General features: G+C 43.5%; 1 protein-coding gene across 3 annotated transcripts; it reads left to right on the forward strand.

The window, feature by feature from the left end:
- Positions 1-1,660: 1,660 nt before the first annotated feature.
- On the forward strand, positions 1,661-17,218 carry LOC101662736 (zinc finger protein 433-like). Of its 3 annotated transcripts, none has more exons than XM_045300017.1 (4): positions 1,661-1,889; positions 12,712-12,835; positions 13,915-14,065; positions 14,756-17,218. In XM_045300017.1, the coding sequence occupies exons 1-4, from the start codon at positions 1,887-1,889 to the stop codon at positions 16,446-16,448; spliced, it is 1,971 nt and encodes a 656-aa protein (XP_045155952.1). In that variant the 5' UTR covers positions 1,661-1,886; the 3' UTR covers positions 16,449-17,218. The 3 variants fall into 3 exon arrangements, with proteins under 3 accessions (XP_045155952.1, XP_045155953.1, XP_045155954.1); XM_045300018.1 differs by having other exon boundaries at positions 14,005-14,065; XM_045300019.1 differs by lacking the exons at positions 1,661-1,889; positions 13,915-14,065 and having other exon boundaries at positions 12,763-12,835.
- Positions 17,219-17,809: the final 591 nt, after the last annotated feature.

Here is a 17,809-nt window from a genome sequence, read left to right on the forward strand (position 1 = left end):
GATGACTGTGGGCTTTTCTGACTGTCCACTGGGCGCCATTAAGCAGTTCCTGTGCAGCATAGTGGTCGTGAACTGGGCTGTGATCCACATGGTTGGCAGTTCAAAACCACCAGCAGCTCCGAGGTAGAAAGACTAGGCTTTCTGTAAATAGTTGCCGTCTCGGAAACCCCCAGGGGGTGCTGTGAGTCGGCATGGATTCGATGACAGTGAGTTTTGAGAGAGCTCCAAACAGGTTTTGGAAAGACAACCCTGATAGAATCAGGCGCTTGCTAGGAACGAGTGAAGGGAGACGTGAGGGGGCCTGGCTGTGGATGGAGCCTGGTTGCCCCCGAGCAAGGGAGTACAAGCATCCGGTGACAGGACGCTCATTCCTTGAGTTGCTTGCAGTATCCATGAGAATGCCTCTCCTGCGTGAAGGCCAGTGTGCAAACTCTAGGTGCGCTCTTAAAATGTGGATTTTGATTAAACAATTCTGGGCTAAGGCTGGAGATTCTACATCACTGAATAAGCTCCTCATTTTGATGGAAAGAATAACTGCAGAAATAAGAATAAGGCTTAAAAGTAGACACGGCTAGGTGAGAATAGGAAGAAGAATTATGCAAAAAAGGGAGATGCTGGTGTAAGGTTCATGCTCGCTGAGAACATTTCACCGAGGTCAAGAGACTAAAGAGTCCACGTCAGCTTCAAGGGCAAGCTCAAAATCCAGGGCCTGGAGTCGATTCCCGAGGGTGCCCTGGGCTGGAAGTATTCACGGGAGCAAGCGACCTCCTCTTTCTTCCCTGGAGCGTTGGTGGATTTGAACAGCGGATCATGCAGTTAGCAGCTTCACCAGTGCTCCTTGCTTAGAGGGTAGCGGGGTGAGAAGACATGGGGACGGAGGTGGGAGCTGCTCTCAGAGAACACAGATGATTCCTGCTTTGGGGTTGAGTGATTCCTCCCAGGCCTCTCCGAAGCTGAGGTTCTGGCGGCACCATGCTTTGAGAACAAGGAGGAGGCAGGCACGCTGCTCATGAAAGGGACAGGCATCCGATCGCTGCTGGGCTGGGCCAGGGAGTGATCTGAGTCCCGGCAACCAGCCCCGTCTTCAGCAGAAGATGCCCTGCCCGGTCCTGCCCTGAGCCACCCCCACAGTCACTGCTGTGTAAGCCTGTCGTTGTAGCCGCTGTGTCAGCCCACGTGATTTAGGGTCCTCCCACTGATCCCGTTGAATAAATATGCTAACAATGATGAGCAAACCTCGCAACAGAAGGTTGTAACTGCACATAACCAAAAGTGAATGAAACGCAATGAGTTTCATGACAAAACTTGGGAAAGTAGGTTCTTTCTGAAAACTCACCCACATAAATGTCAGATTAGGGACCAAATTATATAGTTTGTGAACCCACAATTTCCATATGGGACCCCTGGCTCCCCAGAGAACAAAAGACTCAAATTTGTCATCCTGGCTGTTTTTCTAGCTGTGCAAGTAAATTTCCCGTCAAGTTTGCAAAAGGAAGGGGCCACAGAGCAGCATGGAGAGTGCAGGTGGTGCACCGCAGTCCGAGCTGCTTCTGCCTCTAGTCCAAGTGCCCTCGGCGAGGCCCAGTGCCTGGCGTCTGGGAGGAAGCTGCTTCCTCAGCACCGTCTCCTCCCATCCTCCTTCTCTTCCAGGTCGCCAGGTCAGTGCAGGAGAACTAGTCCAGTAGTCCAGGCTGCTGGGGGCCTGGGGCAGCCATCGCCCACATCCGTGAATCACAAGGAAGGACTTCCACGGCTCTAGTGTGTGGCCCCAACTCTTCATCTGCCGCTAGCTGTCCGGAGCTCTGCGCCCACCCCCATCCCTCTTCCTGAAGCGACTGCTGGGCTCAGAGAAGACATTCTCTTCCTCTGGAAGCTGGAGTGAGGAAATGGTGAGTTCTTTGGGGAACAGGGTTATTCTTAGCGTAAGTGAGTGAGGCTTGATATGAATTGCCCCAACCATGTGCTGTGGGACCGTGGTTGCTCGGTGAGACAAAAGATGACCAAGGAGGCCAAGGAACAGCTCTGGGAGACTGTCAGTGGGCCTCCCTCAGTACATCGGAGGGTGGGTTTTCAAGATTTGGATGCTTGGGTTTACTGTCCATATAGGCGTCTCAGAGCTGGCACCAGCCGCAGCATTGCCATCTCTACCCGGCATCTCGCTGTTCTGTGTTGAACAGCAGTCTCCTGACCAGGGCCTGGACACGGAGCTGCTCTGACTGTGGAGGCCAAACCTGGGTCCTCCAGATCCACCCTCAACCCTAACAGCTAGGCCCGGGGGACATTTCTGCACAGGTCCAAGCAGACGGCTCCGTGTCTCACCCAGCGCCGTGGGCTAGAAGAGAGCAAGAGTGTGTCCAGGTGACCTGACACCACCAGGAGCATGCGGGTGCTGGTACTGAGTCCAGCCGGAACCTGGGTGGGGTCTCCAGACCCACTCTGTATGTGTATCTTGAGGCTTTCAAGGGTGTGGGAAGCCGGATTCCAGTCTAGGTCTCCCTCTCACTTCACCACCCTGTCTGCACTGGAGCTCTGGTTATGTGACGGGCTGCAATCCTTAAGATCAGCAGTTCAAAACCACCAGCCACTCCATGGTGTAACTCCAAGAGTTACAGTCTGGGAAACCCACAGGGGCCATTCTAACCCTGTCCTGTCGGGTGGCGATGAGTGAGTGTGTACAAGGAATGAAACTGCTGCCCTCTGCCATCCTCCCAGCCATCCCTGGGTGAGCTTGTTGCAGCCACTGTGCCCACTTATCTCCCCGAGAGTCTTCCTCCTCGTTCCTCTGATCGCTTGAGCAAGCGTGACATCCTTAGATATCAACTGACCCCTCCCGAGGACATGCCTAAAGTACGGTGCGAAAAGTCTAGCCATTCTCGCTTCTTCAGCATGTACTAACTGTGCTTTTTCCAACACAGATGGGTTTGTTCTTCTGGCATCCGTGGTGTGTTTAATATCCCTCACCAACACCCTAGCACAAGGTCTTCGATTTCTCCTTTGTCTTCCACAGTCATTGTCCAGCGTTACGTGCATTTCAGGCGACTGGAGAGACCACGGCGTATGGGAGGCATTCCTTAGTCTTCTGAGTGATGTCTTTGCTTTCTCACACCTTAGAGCAGGGGTGCTCCACCTTCCTCATGCCGCCACCCTTTCATACAGTTCCTCATGTGGTGGTGACTCCCCAACCATAACATTATTTTTACTACTTCATCACTGTAATTTTGCTACTGTTATGAATCAGGCAAATCCAGTGAAAAGGTCGTTCAACCCCCAAAGGGGTCATGCCACACAGGTTGAGAACCGCTGCCTTAAAGAGATGGCGTGCAGACAGTTTACCCAATGCAGTCTACCTATTGTTGACTTGACCACAGTGTTGGTTCTAGATACAAGTAAAATGAAGTCTCATGGCTGCGCTGGGTTTGTTGCATCTACCCTAATTGTTGTTTATCGGTCCACTTGTTAGGAATTTTGTTTTCTTTATGTTGAGTGGTAATCTGCTTTGACACTGTAGTTTTTGATCGTCAGCGTCTCCCTACTTTCAGCAAACAAGTTTGCGTCATCTGCGCATCACAGGTCGTTAATCTTCTAACCCTGACCTTGGTTTTTCCTTTATAGCGTCCAGCCTCTCGGGGGACCTCTTCAGCCAGCAGACAGAATAGGTGTGGGGAATGAAAGGCTACAGCCCTGGTGCACTCCTTTCCTGGCTTTACAGTGCTGCTTTCATTGTTCAAAACACGTCCGTGAATTTTGGTTCAATTCCCGGGGCTTTGTTTCTCCCCAGGTTTAGCCCAGCTGTGCCTAAGCCATCATGTCAGCTCCAACCCACCTTGACCCTGTGCACAACAGAGGGGCGCTCAGTGCTGTGCCGTCCTCGCAGCTGTTATGGTAGAACCACGGTTGCAGCCTGTGTTAGCCTGGGTGGAGTAGACAAACAGATTCATAGATACTCGTGTGTGTAAGAAAGAGCTTTATATCAAAGAGTAATTGTATATTAAGAAAACATCTCAGCCCAGTCCAGATCAAGTCCGTAAGTCCAATATCATTCCATAAATTCTTCTTTAGACTCACGCAGCACATGCAATGATGCTGAATGCAGGAAGATCACGGGCCAGTGGGTAGAAGGTCTTGTGGATTCAGTGGCAGTGGAAACATCTCAGCTCTGGCGTGGGTCTCCATGTGGCTCCTCCAGCTCCAGGGCTTTGGCTCCATCAGCTCCATCCATGTGGCTTGTTGACAGGAATGTGTAGCAAAGAGAAAGTGTGTCTGGCCCCCAGTGAGGAAGACTGGAGTTCTCAGAATCCTCAGGAGAAGGCCATGCCCACACAGAATCCTTATTGGCTATGACCTGATCGGCAGGCTAGACTCCACCCTTTCCTCGAGTTGACAGTAGATTATGTAACTGCCTGCCACATAGCCACTGTGTTGGTCTGTCTTGTTGAGGGTTTTCATTCAACTTCTGCTTTACCAAGCATGACATCCTTTCCAGGGACTGGTCTCTCCTGTTACTGTTGAAGAGCCAGCCAGTCAGTTCTGACCCACAGCGACTCTTTGTGCAACATAAAAGAGTTGTGCAGCAACTCTTTGTGCAACTGGACCATCCTGCACTGCCCTTACCGTTGTTGTGTTTGAGTCTGTCCATGCAGCCACTGTGTCAATGCACCTTCCTCTTTCCTGCCCTTCTACCTTACCAAGCGAGATGAGGTTTTCCAGGACTGACCTCTCCTGAGAGTGTCCAGAGTACCTGGAGCAAAGTCCCTCCTATCCCTGGTATGTAGTCCCTTTGGGGTTCTATTGCCCTCTAGTCTTCGATTGGAATCTAAAATCTAAAATTTTGCTGAAGAAGCTCCACCTGTGAGATGTGTGTGTGTGTGTGTGTGTGTGTGTGTGTGTGTGTGTGTGTGTGTCTAAGTCCTTGGGTTCAGTTTCCTTTGGGAGAAACTGTATCGGTCATTTGGTGTGTTTGTATCCAGATGTCTCTTTCTTTTGTTAATTTAATGGAGACAGATGTCTCAAACAGAAGAGTTCCTATTTTAACTGTTTTAAAGGTTATTGTAACACATACTACATTTTGAGAACAATCTTAAGAAGTATTTACATTGACTTAAGTCATGCCAGTGCTCTTTGTAACAATTAAGTAGTTTAGCCACGTTATAACGTTCTCCTAGCTGACATAAAGTGTATGAACAGACTCTGATATCCGTGGTTAGTGGTTTCGAAGGAGCTGTAATTCATGCTCTTGTCATATGCACGGTGTTCCCTGTTCCCAAGGGGAAGAGACATGACAGTCTCCTGCCTTAAAGATACAGCCTTGGACACCCCGGGCGTGTCCTGCACTGCCCTGCAGGGTCTCCATGGGTCACAGTTTACCTCACTTCATCGGTTTGGTTTAATAGAACTCTTTATCAGTAGTTGGGTCCTAAATCATCAGAGGAGCTGTACAGCCAGAATGTGCAAGGGTTTCATGCCACACACTTTGGACGTTATCAGGAAAGACCAGGTCCTGGGGAAGGATGTCACAATGGGTGAAACGGGGGCAGCGACGAGGAGGGATTGGCGCAGTGGTTGGAAGAGTGGGCTCAAGCATAAGAACGAGTGTAACCGTGGTGCAGGGGCACGTGGTGTTTCACTCTGCTGCCGGTCACAGGGTCCCTGTGAGTCGGAACCGACCCAACGGCACCTAGCAGCGTCGGCATCATTAAACTGGAAGTAGTTTTACTAGTAAGAGCGTGAGTCATCAATAAAAGCAGTAATTGATTTATTTCAAGTACATTTTTTTTCAAGTACAAGATGGTTTCTGTCCTCACTAATTTTCCCTGCTCTTTGATGGAGTTGTCGTTTTAATACCGCTGAATTTGTGATCTCCTCCCTATGTCTTACTCTTAAGAATCTTCTAACTTTATGCCCCAAGATCATTTGTTTATAACTCTTCAAAGTATTGCCATTTTTATTATTTTGTCTTTAAAACCAGTCTACCTGGGATTGGTTGTCTGCGTGTGGAATACATGATAATAGAGTATCTCCATCAGATCATCAGTTGCTGTCTTAAGACCATCTATTTGCTGTAGAGCTGGTTTTGAGTCATGGGGCCACCATGCGTTGCAGGATAGAACTGCATTCTGTAGAGTTGTCAGTGGAGCCCTGCTGGCTGAGTGGTTGCTCATTGGGCTACTAACTGCAGAGTCAGCCGTTCTAAACCACCAGCGCCTGGGGGAGGAAAGATGAGGCTTACAGAGCGGCAGTCTCGGAGACCCACAGGGGCAGTTCTGCCCTGTCCTACTGGGCCGCTGTGAGTCGGAATTAGCTCGATGACAAAAAGTTTGACTTGGGGGGTTGGCCTTTTAGAAGTACATCAGCACATCTTTCTTCAGAGGTGCCCAGGGGTGATTGCAGACAACCAAACTTGCAGTTGGAGCTGAGCGCTTAACCCTTTGGGCCACTCAAGGTCTCCATTTACTTGCATCGCCCACAGAACTGAAGTCCAAGATGTGTTTTCGGTCACCGCCTGCTTTGCTGGGCCTTTTCCTCCATTTGTCTATTTGTGACTCCCTACACTGATCATGCACTGCCTAATGGAACGTTTGTGAACATATTAAAGTATAATTGTAAATATGACCCGTTTGGACAAGGCCCCCTCCCCTACCCGTCATGCCTTTTTCCTTAAAATATGTTGGGTATTTGTGGACATTTACAATTCCAAACATTTTTCATGTATTTTTTTTTTATATGAAGTTCTAAAAATTAATTAAATTGCTTGGAATTTTATTTAAATGCCTTGTAAATAACTATCTGAGGAGAACCGTTTTTATAAGAATTATCTACTTTTTAAATGTATTTTGGTCTATTTGGGTATAATTGTTTTATAATGTTTTCATTAGGATCATTAATTTCGTATACACATATGAGTATCTATGAATTTGTTTCTCTAGTCTACCCGGACTAACACATACAGATTTCATATATACCCCTAATTCCTCCAAAATCCACCACCCATTTGGTTTTCATAGCATCTTGTATTGTCACAATTGATTAGCCAATACTGATACATGATTATTGGAGGGTACACAAAGCATTGTCTGCCTTATGCTGTTGTTCAGTGTTGTCAAGTCGGTTCCGACTCACGGTGACCATGTGCACACCAGAACGAAACACTGCCTGGTCCTGCGCCGCCCCCACAATTGTTCTTGTGTTCAAACCACAAACTTTGGTATTGGTACCTGAACCTGAACAATTGGCCCTGCTCAAGGACCTTCTATTGTGAATACTAATCCTATATCAGGTACATGTTTTGGATAGATTTCCTCTCAGATTTGGGCTTATCCATTCTTTCCTCAGGGAAAAGATGAGACTTTCTACTTCTGTAAAGATTTACAGTCTCAGAACCTTACGGGGGCAGCTCAGCCCTGCCCTGTCGGGTCTTTCTTGTGAGTTGCCCTCTACTTGATGCCACTGAGATTCATTCTCTAAAAGTGTCTTTAGCGGGACAAAAGCTTTTCTTTTCCTTTTTTCTTAACAGTCCTATTTTGCAGATGATACATAGTTAAATGTATTAAACATACTACATAGAAAAACATTAAACAGATAAAACATAATACAGTGTTTCTATCAAAACACTGACAGAAGACTTTAATTTTAAATCAGGCATATTTACTTACTTAGCGCCCTCGCTGACTGAGCTGTCAGCATTGTATCTAAAAACCACCACCGCACTCAGGTGACCTGGTCTTCTCTGCTGGAGTTTCGTATTAACTGTTAGTGCTTTGTTTGTAAAAAGTATCAGACCTCCATCTAGCTCCTCTCTTTGTACTCTGGGTGCAGAGGTCTCTCAGTGCCATCTCTGAAAAGGCTGCCCTTTCTTCCTTGAGTGTCCTGTGGTCCTTACTCACAGAACCGAAGACCAATTTGTATGCCTGTTACTGGTTTCCTTTATATCTCATTGATCCATTTACTTGTTCTTTGGCCAATACATGGTCTCCTAGTTAGTGCAGCTTCAGTTGGTCTTGAAGTGGTGTAGTGCCAGTCTTCCAATTTTGTTCTTTTCTTTTGTGATGGTTCCTCCAAGCCTTTGCTCTTTTCATGTAAATGTTATAAAATGTTTGTCAATAGTCATAAAATTATTTGCTTGGATTTTAGGATTGCACTGAATACGTGGACCACATACAGAAGAACTGATGTTGTAACAATATTGAGTTTTCTCATGAGCTCTTCTATTTAGACATGTGTATGGTTTCATCAGAATTTTACGGATTTTCTCATATTTTACATCCTTTGTTAGATTTATTTGATGTCATTTTTGTTACCACTGCACATGTCATTGTGTTTTTACTTTCAATTTGGAATCATTCCTTACTGGCATGTAGGAAAGCAATCAACTTGTACACTGACCTTTAATCCTGCCACTTGGGCGCTGTTGATGAGGGTCGGGCATGCTTTCTTCGTTCTTTGGGACTTCTGTAGAGACAACCAATTCATCTTTCAAATCTGTGTGCTTTTCCTGCTGGCTTACTTGCCCTGCCTACAACTTCTAGTACAAATGTTGATCAGGAGTGGCGGGTGGGATCCTGACAAATTGGGGATATTTCTTTACTTTCCTCATTTGCTAAGAACTATTATTCTGATTTTGTTAGGTGCTTTGTCTGTAATTATTGATAAGTTCTTGTTTAACCTATTGATGTGATGGGTTACATGAATTGATTTTTCAGTGTCAAACCAATCTTCCGTGCCTGAAATAAATCTCACTTATCTGCAGTGTATAGTTGATATTGCCCATTGTTGGATTTAATTTTCTAATATTTCAGGAGGGAGTTTTATATATGACATATATATGTTTATGTATGTTCATGAGAGATGTTGGTGTGTACTTTTTCTTTTTTTTTTTTCCACAGCCCCTAATACATCCCTGAGAGGGACAAGAAATTTTGTCCTTTATCAAGGCATTTAGAAATAGATAAATAAGGGAAAAGAAAGCAAGCATTTGTAACCTGTTTAAGACCAAATTATTATTATTTTGTTGTTTTTAAAACCACATATTTTCAGTAATGGAAAGCATTTTGGAAGAAATGAAAAAATTGATTTGGGAATAATATGGAATTTTATATCATTTGTTAGACACAAATCCCTGGAATGGTCTCTGGTGCTTGGGTTGGTGGGATTCTAACAGTCCTAAGGACCCCACCCAAGGGCAGCATGCACTGAATATAGGTTAGCAACTTCCTACTAAGCCTCAGAGGTGAAAAATATAGGTAGGCATTGTATGTTCCACAGGCTTAAAATGGTTAAAAGTGTGGAAGTGTCCATAGGCTGGGAATGCAGATAGAAATGGTCCTGTTTCCACAATCTCCCAGGAATTCTGTAACGATAGAGGATGGTGACAACTCGTAGTGGCCAGAGCCAAAGAGGGGGTAGTTCTTAGGATTTTTTAAGAACCCACAAACCTTTCTAGGAAATAGTTTATTTTAAGAGATAAGGGTAGTAAGTAAGGCACATGCCTGATACTTGCCTTGATGAAGGTATCACTAAAGTTATGAGTACTATAGCAAACTGTGGTGAAGAAAGTGAATGTGCTCGGCTATTAGAAAGAAAACATCTGAGGTCTTAAAAGCTTGTCTTAAAACAAGTAGTCATCTAAGTGAGGTGCTGGGAAAGTCCACACGGAAAAAGCACACCCATGTGAACCAAGGATTGCAAGCAAGACAATCTAAGATCAAGGAGGGAAATGTATTTGAGCATAAATTCTGATCATCCAGTTTGCAGGCTATTGCTTTTTATCTCTTGTAGTCTGTGTTTACTTATGGTATTGGGGTGATAATAATATTGTAAAATTCGTTTGCAATTATTTAATGTGTTAGTCTGGGTACTTCAGAGAAATAAATCCACAGAAACTCGTGTGTAAGAGAGAGTTTTATATAAAGGCTAAGTGTGCATCAAGAAAACATCCCAACCCAGTGCTCCCCAAGCCCACAAGTCCAACATTAACCCATATGCCCAACACCAATCCACAAAGTCCTCCTCCATCTCACAAAACAGACGCAATGATGCCGACTGCAGGAGGAAAGCTGAGTCAGTGAATGTGTAAGCATCTCAGCTCTGGCAGGGGTCTCCACACAGCTGCTCCAGCACCCAGGGCTGCATCGGGGTAGGTCCATGTGGCTTCTCCTTCAGGGATGTCTTGCAGGAAGTGAGCCTTGCTAGCTGGAGCAGGGAACTGGCTAAGGCAGCTTCACCCTGTTCGGACCATCAAAAAGCAAGAGACCCGAGAACTCAAAAGGCGAGGCTTACCAAGCCATTTATCCCTCCGCCCTTCAATTAACCCCACATGTGTTTATCAGCCAGGTTGGCACAATAAACTAGCTACCTCATTTACCTGGCTTCTGTTTTCTGGAAGAGATAGAGAATTCCATATACTTGCTTGGCTAAATCTTTGGTAGAGTACATCAGTGAACCCATCTGAGCTTGGTGCTGTTTTTACTTGTTGATATACTAGATAAAGTCCTATTCTGATAATCATCTTATATGTGTTTTGGTAAATTTTATCTTATAAGATATTGGTCCATTTTACCTACATTATCAAGTTTGTAGCATAAATTGACTCATAATACTCCAGTATTATCCTTTTCATGTGAGTGTCAACAGAACATTGTCAGAACATATGTCTCTTACGTTGTAAGGCACTCAAAATATGCTGGGGAAGGGCCGCCTCCTGAAATTTGAGTCAACTTTGATGGCGTGGATGGTGTAAATCTTTCAGGACCTTCATTTGCTGACAGGCCATGCTACAAAATGAGAAGAAACAGTTGCAAACATTCATTAATAACCATAATATGGACTGTACAACGTATGAACGTAAAAAATTGGAAATCATCAAAAATGAAGTGGAATGCTTAGAAATTGATCGTAGGCCCAAGTCAGCCAAAATGGACGAATGTGACTTTTTTAGCCCAATAGTCGTGGTTTACTATGCTGGGAATGACTAATTCAAGTTTATGCATCAACTGTGAAAGTCAGTGATGAAGGAATTGAAGAATCTACCAACTTCTTAGTCTGAAATTGATGAGTCGGGTGAGTTGGTAATTACTGGTGTCTGGAAGGCGTGCGTTGGAGATAAAGAATATCATTGCAGACACCGTCTCCAACGTAAGGCAACTATGTACCTCACTCTTGCCAGATGGAAAACATAAGGATCAAATTGACCACATCTGTGAGAAGAGAGGATGGAAAAGACCAATATCATTAGCCAATAGTCAGGGCCAGGGACCAGCTGTCTAATGGGTCATCAGTTTCTCATCTACAAGGTCAAACTGAAGCTAAAGAAAATAAAAACAAGTTTGTGAGAGTCAAAACACATAAGGAAGCCTAAGAAGAGTTGTTCTAGGTGTCCTTGAGTAGGTTCCAGCTCATAGCAACACTATGGACAACGAAACAAAAGAGTGCCACGCCCTGCACCATCCTCACACTTGTGTTTGCAGCCATTTCATCAGTCCATCTTACTGAGGGGCTGTCTCCTTTTTCACTGACCACCTACTTCACCAAGTGTGAGAAATGTCAAATTCCCAGACACAGCATTGGTTCCTCTTGGCACCTGGCCGATCAGTATAAACCCCTGACCTGGACATAAGTTGATGGGTCTCTCAAGAAAGAGAACTGGGTGGACTGCCTTCTCCCATAGGAGTTTAACAATGGGCCATCAAAGGATTTTAGCTGATTAGCACTCAACAAATACAATCTTTACTCACTTGGGCAAGAGAGAGACCTTTATTGCTTGATTTTGCAAAATAGGGTTCCCAAACCCAGAGACAAATGGGGCAAAAAAGTGCTACACAGCTCCTCCTAAAGCATTTTTTCTGCCAGTTTGCAAGCCTGTTCCCCTGGTTCCTCATTGGCTGAGTACAATGGGGTTAACAATCTTCCCCTAGCATCACAGAGTTTTATCCCCACCCCCCATCCCTCCACCAGCAGATTCCGTCCTCCTCTCCCCTTTTCTTCATTCATCCAGGTCCCACAATCTATACCCCAGGTGCTTACATTGTAGTAATTAATCTAATGGTTATCAACTGGTGCCCTGGTTATTTCATAGCTACCTGACTCTTTGCTCTCTGCTAAAGATGAGCCAGCCTGGTAACTTATTTCTCACATGAGCCTGATGTTCTATGTACATCCCCATTCCTGTTATGAGTGTGTGTTTGCAGCTGTTTCTTCTCGTTTTGAGTTGTGCCTCATCAGCAAATGAAACTCTTGGAAGCTTTACTCCATCCATGTCGTGGAGTCTACTGTGGGAAGGCAGCTCTTCCCCATCTCTCGTGATGCTTCAATGCTATCCATAATGTTTTCAGTGGCTAATTCTCCAGGAGACAGACTTCTTCTTAGACTGGAAACTCTGCTGAAACCTGTTCACCCTGGGTGACCCCTCTGGTATTTGAAATGCCAATGACATAGCTTCCAGAATCACAGCAACACGCAAGCCACAACAGTACAACAACCTGACAGACAAGCGGTGCAAATTTTTAATTAGTTTCAAACTACAGATAATTTATTTCAGTGCATCAGACGTCTATGAGACAGGATGCAGTCAGTAGGAAGTGCTTAGAGGAACCCTTGATGGAACAAAATCATGTTTCAAATCCTGAATTCCCAGTTCTGCAGGACTGTTCCACTCATGCTTTGTTCTTGGGGACATTGGCGATGTGGTACCTTGCTGATCCAGAATGCGTCATGTTCTAGGACTCAGTGGTCGTTGAGGATGTGGCTGTGGTCTTCAGCCAGGAGGAGTGGGCTTTGCTGGATCTCGCTCAGAGGAAACTCTACATAGATGTGATGATGGAAACCTTCAGAAATGTGTCCTCAGGTAAGAATGGTATCATGTATATTTTTTACTCTTTTAATCATCACCTTTTTAAAAATAAAAATTTGTTGGGAGCTCTTACAGATATCATAACATTCCACAGTTCAATCACATCAATCAGTATTGTACAATTGCTATCACAGTCAGCTTCAAAACACTTTTTCTTCTTGAACTCCTTAATATTAGCTCCCCTTTATCCCCTCCCTTCCCCCACCTTCCCCCAAGGAAACCTTAGTTACTTATTTTTGCTGCATCTGACACCTTCCAATATACCCATTCACACACAGTTCTGTGGTCCGCTCCCCTCAAGTGGAGTCAAACAGTCATCAGTGACCTTTTGTATTTGGAATGAAAAATGCTTATAAATTGATAAATACAACTGGCCTAGCCCTTGATCTGTGGAGCCCATATTTTGGCTTCCCTGTGAATATACAGTCATCTGAGTCTGGAGTTTCATTCGTAATGAAAAACTGAAAATTTTTAAGTGTTGTGTTAATGGATCATTTTAAGGTAAATATTTCTGTTTTGAGACTGTAAGCAGTTGTACAAGTGTGATATGAATATTTACCTCCATCCTCTGAGACCACACAGAGCAAAGTAGTTGTCGGATATCACGGATATGTTTGTTGTCTGCACGGTCTTTCCTCATGATACGTATTTCTCCAGGTTAAGTATGTCAGTTCTACCCACCTGTTATCCCATAGGTGCAAGGGAAGTGGAGAGAGGAAATTGCATATTAATTAATCAACTAGAAATAATTTCTTTTGGTCAGGGGAAATACCTTCACAGATAATCTGAGCTTTTCTGAGTTTTCATTTTCTCACACCTGTGGACATGCGGACTCTTGACCTTTTTTAATGCTATTTTTTAATGTAGTGTGTGCATTATGATTCAATTTAACTCTTGTAATGACACCTTTTTAATATCACTGTCACTCTCAATCCTCATTTTCCTGGTATCTTGATTTCTAACTAAACTGCTGACAGAGCTAAATGCCACTTTTCTTTGTTCACAGCAGCTTTTGTCCCCTAATAAATTATTTTGTTTTGTATTCTGAACCTTAACTTGAATTATTGGGCCAGTCTCTCCAAACGTTACTGATGGAGAAAACTTATCCAGCGAACATATAATGGTACAGCTCATGAAGACTAACACCTCCTCCTCCATGTTAGGAAAAACCTCTGTAGCTCATGTTCACAAAGACCAGCAGAAAGACCAGAGGAGAACTGTAAGGTGAGTGTGTCTGTCATACAGAAGAGAACTGTCTCAGTAGAAAGTCTGAATTTATCATAATGGAGTTTCTCCGAAGAGAACTGTCTCAGTAGAAAGTCTGAATTTATCATAATGGAGTTTCTCCGTGTATCCCTATTGTGTATGTTTTGAATCCCTATCATGTATGTTTCATATATGTATATAATATTTGGTAAGTAGAAGGTCAGTAAAACAGAAACTCCCTCATGGGCTCAAATATAACTGTGATTTTGAGGATGGTACATTGACCATGTATGACCATGTATGACTTCATTTTGTTTATATATATATATATATATATATATATATATATATACACACACATACACACACATACACAGATATATACACACACAATGGTACTGAACAACAATGGTGTATGTTAATGTGGATGTCAATTTATGTCTTCAGGTACTTGTCACAATATACCATTTCTATGAGTAAGATATCAAGTACTTGAGATATGTTATACTTAAACACACTAATCAGAAAGCCACATAGTTTTAAAAGCACTGACTATAGTTGTAGCATTTTGGTTCAGTGGTGTAACCTATGAAAGATCAGAACTGTCAGAATAAAAAATAAAAAAAGAATGCATGCTCAATTTGGTCATGAGAAAATGGGATCCCTCAAAATCAAAATGTCCAACAGTATGTTGCTTATTTCTAACAGAAACCCTACAGTAGAAAACCTCTGTGAAAGCAATGAAGGTAATCACTGTGGGAAAACCGTCATCCAGATTCCAGACCTCACTGTGTTACAAAGCAATGCCCCCAAAGTAAGTCCTATTGAATGCTGTGAGTATGGAAATACTTTTGTGGATCCTTCTTCACATAAGCATCATAGTTCTCACACTGGATGCAATACCTGTCAGTATAAAGAATGTGGAGAATCCTGCAGTTGTTCCTGTCACCTAATGACTCCTGATATAACTCTGAATGGAAATACACCCCGTAAATGTAAGGTATGTGGGAAAGACTTCACATGTATCTCAACACTTAAGATTCCTGTGACAACACTCACTGGTGAGAAACGCTATAAATGCAGTGAATGTGGGAAACATTTCTGTACTTTCTCATCCTTTTGGACACATGTTAGAGACCAGAAATGTAAAGAATGTTGTAAAACATGCAGTCTTCCCTCATCCCTCATTTTACATAAAAACTTGAAAAGCATAGATCTGCCCTACAAGTGCAAAGAGTGTGGTAGTGCATTTGGGGAGCTCTCAGCCTATACTACACATATAAATGCACATGTTGTAGGGAGGCCTCATGAATGTAGTCAATGTGGGAAAATCTTCAGGTACCTTTCAGCCCTCACTTCACATATAAGGATTCACAGTGGAGAGAAGCCTTTTGAATGTCATCAATGTGGTAAAACGTTTAGTGAGGCCTCTTCCCTCACAAAACATACGAGAACGCACACGGGAGAGAGGCCCTATGACTGTAAGGAATGTAGTAAATCCTTCAGATGTTCCTCAGACCTCACTGCACATAAAAGAACTCACAGTGGCCACAGGCCTTATGAATGTAAGGAATGTGGGAAAGCCTTCAAGCAGCTCTCAGCTCTAACTAAACACATACGGACCCACACCGGGGAGAGTCCTCATGAATGTAAGCAGTGTGGGAAAGCCTTTAAGTACCTGTCGTCACTGACTACACATATACGCACCCACAGTGGAGAGAGGCCTTATGAGTGTAAGGAGTGTGGGAAAACCTTTAGGCAGATCTCAGCCCTCACGACACATATAAGGACGCACACTGGAGAGAGACCCCATGAATGTAAGCAATGTGGGAAAACATTTAGGTACCTCTCAGCCCTCACTATACATATAAGGACCCATAGTGGAGAGAGACCTTATGAATGTAAGCAATGTGGGAAAGCCTTTAGGCAGATCTCATCCCTCACGACGCACATAAGGACGCACAGTGGAGAGAAGCCTTATGAGTGTAAGGAATGTGGGAAAGCCTTTAGGTACCACTCATCCCTCACGACACACATAAGGACTCACAGTACAGAGAAGCCTTATGAGTGTAAGGAATGTGGGAAAGCCTTTAGGCAGCTCTCAGCCCTCACGACACATACAAGGACTCACAGTGGAGAGAGACCTTATGAGTGTAAGGAATGTGGGAAGGCGTTCTGGTACCTCTCAGCTCTCACTGCACATGTAAGAACTCACAGTGGAGAGAGGCCTTATGTGTGTAAACAGTGTGGGAAAGCCTTTAAGCAGCTCTCAGCCCTCACTCCACACATAAGGACTCACAGTGGAGAGAGGCCTTTTGAATGTAATCAATGTGGGAAAGCGTTTATTCTGTCTTCTCACCTTTCCAGACACATAAAAACTCACAGTGGAGAGGTCCTATGAAAGTTAGCGATTTGGGAAAGCCTTTAGGTGTTCCTCAGATCTTACCACACATAGAATGCAGTGTAGAGAGGCCCTATGAATGTAAGGGATGTGGGAGAATCTTTAGTTTTTAATAATTCACAGTGGAGTGACTTTCAACAGTTGGATGTTTCATCCTCTTTATTATGATTTCAGGAAGCAAATTTCCAAAGACTTGATTAAGGCACAACATTTCTAAATAGATAAGAAAGCAATAGCAATTCAAAGGGGTCACTAGTGCTACTTTTGTCTGTGGGAGAAATTAGGCTTGTAAGAGTGAGGCTGTTCTCATTAGTGTTGTTATTAGTTCACGCTACATTTTACTTTTCTTAAAGCTCTAGCCATTACGAATGAAGCTGTTAGGGAATATCTTGACCAAATGTGGTTTTATAGTTTTTGACGTTTTATTGATGTTATTTTGCATACAATAAAATACACGAGTTTGTATTTGGTTTAAGTGTATATTATTTTGTTTCCATATTAGTCACATTTCTTTCCTATTATAAAATTACCTATTTTACCTTTGTAATTATTAAACTCGTTATGGAGTGATGCTTTGAGACTGCAAATATTCTGCTTTTCATTGTATTTTGGCCTACTAGTTTTAGTGAGCTTAGATAATTAATGCTTGTGATGATTACTGTGGTGCCTACCAGATGTCTTCTGTTCCAATCGTTTCTCTGTTTATTAAGATTCTACAAAGAATATATTTTCCATTTCTGTCTTTTATTATTAAATCATTTACACCAATATAAGATAGTCTGTGTTACTTTTTGTGGGGCTAAAAGTATCACAATTTGGTTGTTAGGACCTCCCTTAATAGGTTTCTCTTTTTTTAACATGTCCCTATTATGATTTGTGATTTTTGCCGCTATTAGAGACTCATCTTGTCCTATCTCCTCCATGAGCACTGACACCAGACCTTTCCCCAAGTTCCCTTTGCCTCTTTATTAAACCTGGATGTTAGATGCGTTTATTCCTACTGGTTCCTCAATGTGGAAAGAGCTAGGAAACACAAACGTGTGGGTGTGCATGCACACAGACATGCTTCCTGCTGTTTCTGTTTGCCTCTGTGTGTGGACTTTTAAACTGCAAGATTATTCCCATAGTCTCTGACTCTAGTTCAACAGCACATTGTTCATTTTCATCTTTTCGCGTACCTTCTGGGTAATAAGTACTATCAATAATGAATTATTTCCAGGATCTTGGGACATACATAAGATACTTTAAGAATGGCTAACTGAGGTAGTCCCCTTGCAGAAAGCAATTTTTTGAGGTTCTGAGGGTCTGACTACCACTGAGGATAATGAGTGAGAGCAGATAAGATTAGAGAGACCACCTCA

Source organism: Echinops telfairi, unplaced genomic scaffold (genome assembly GCF_000313985.2).
Source record: "Echinops telfairi isolate 266 unplaced genomic scaffold, ASM31398v2 ScPeMD7_7459;HRSCAF=8497, whole genome shotgun sequence".
Taxonomy (NCBI): Eukaryota; Metazoa; Chordata; class Mammalia; order Afrosoricida; family Tenrecidae; genus Echinops; species Echinops telfairi.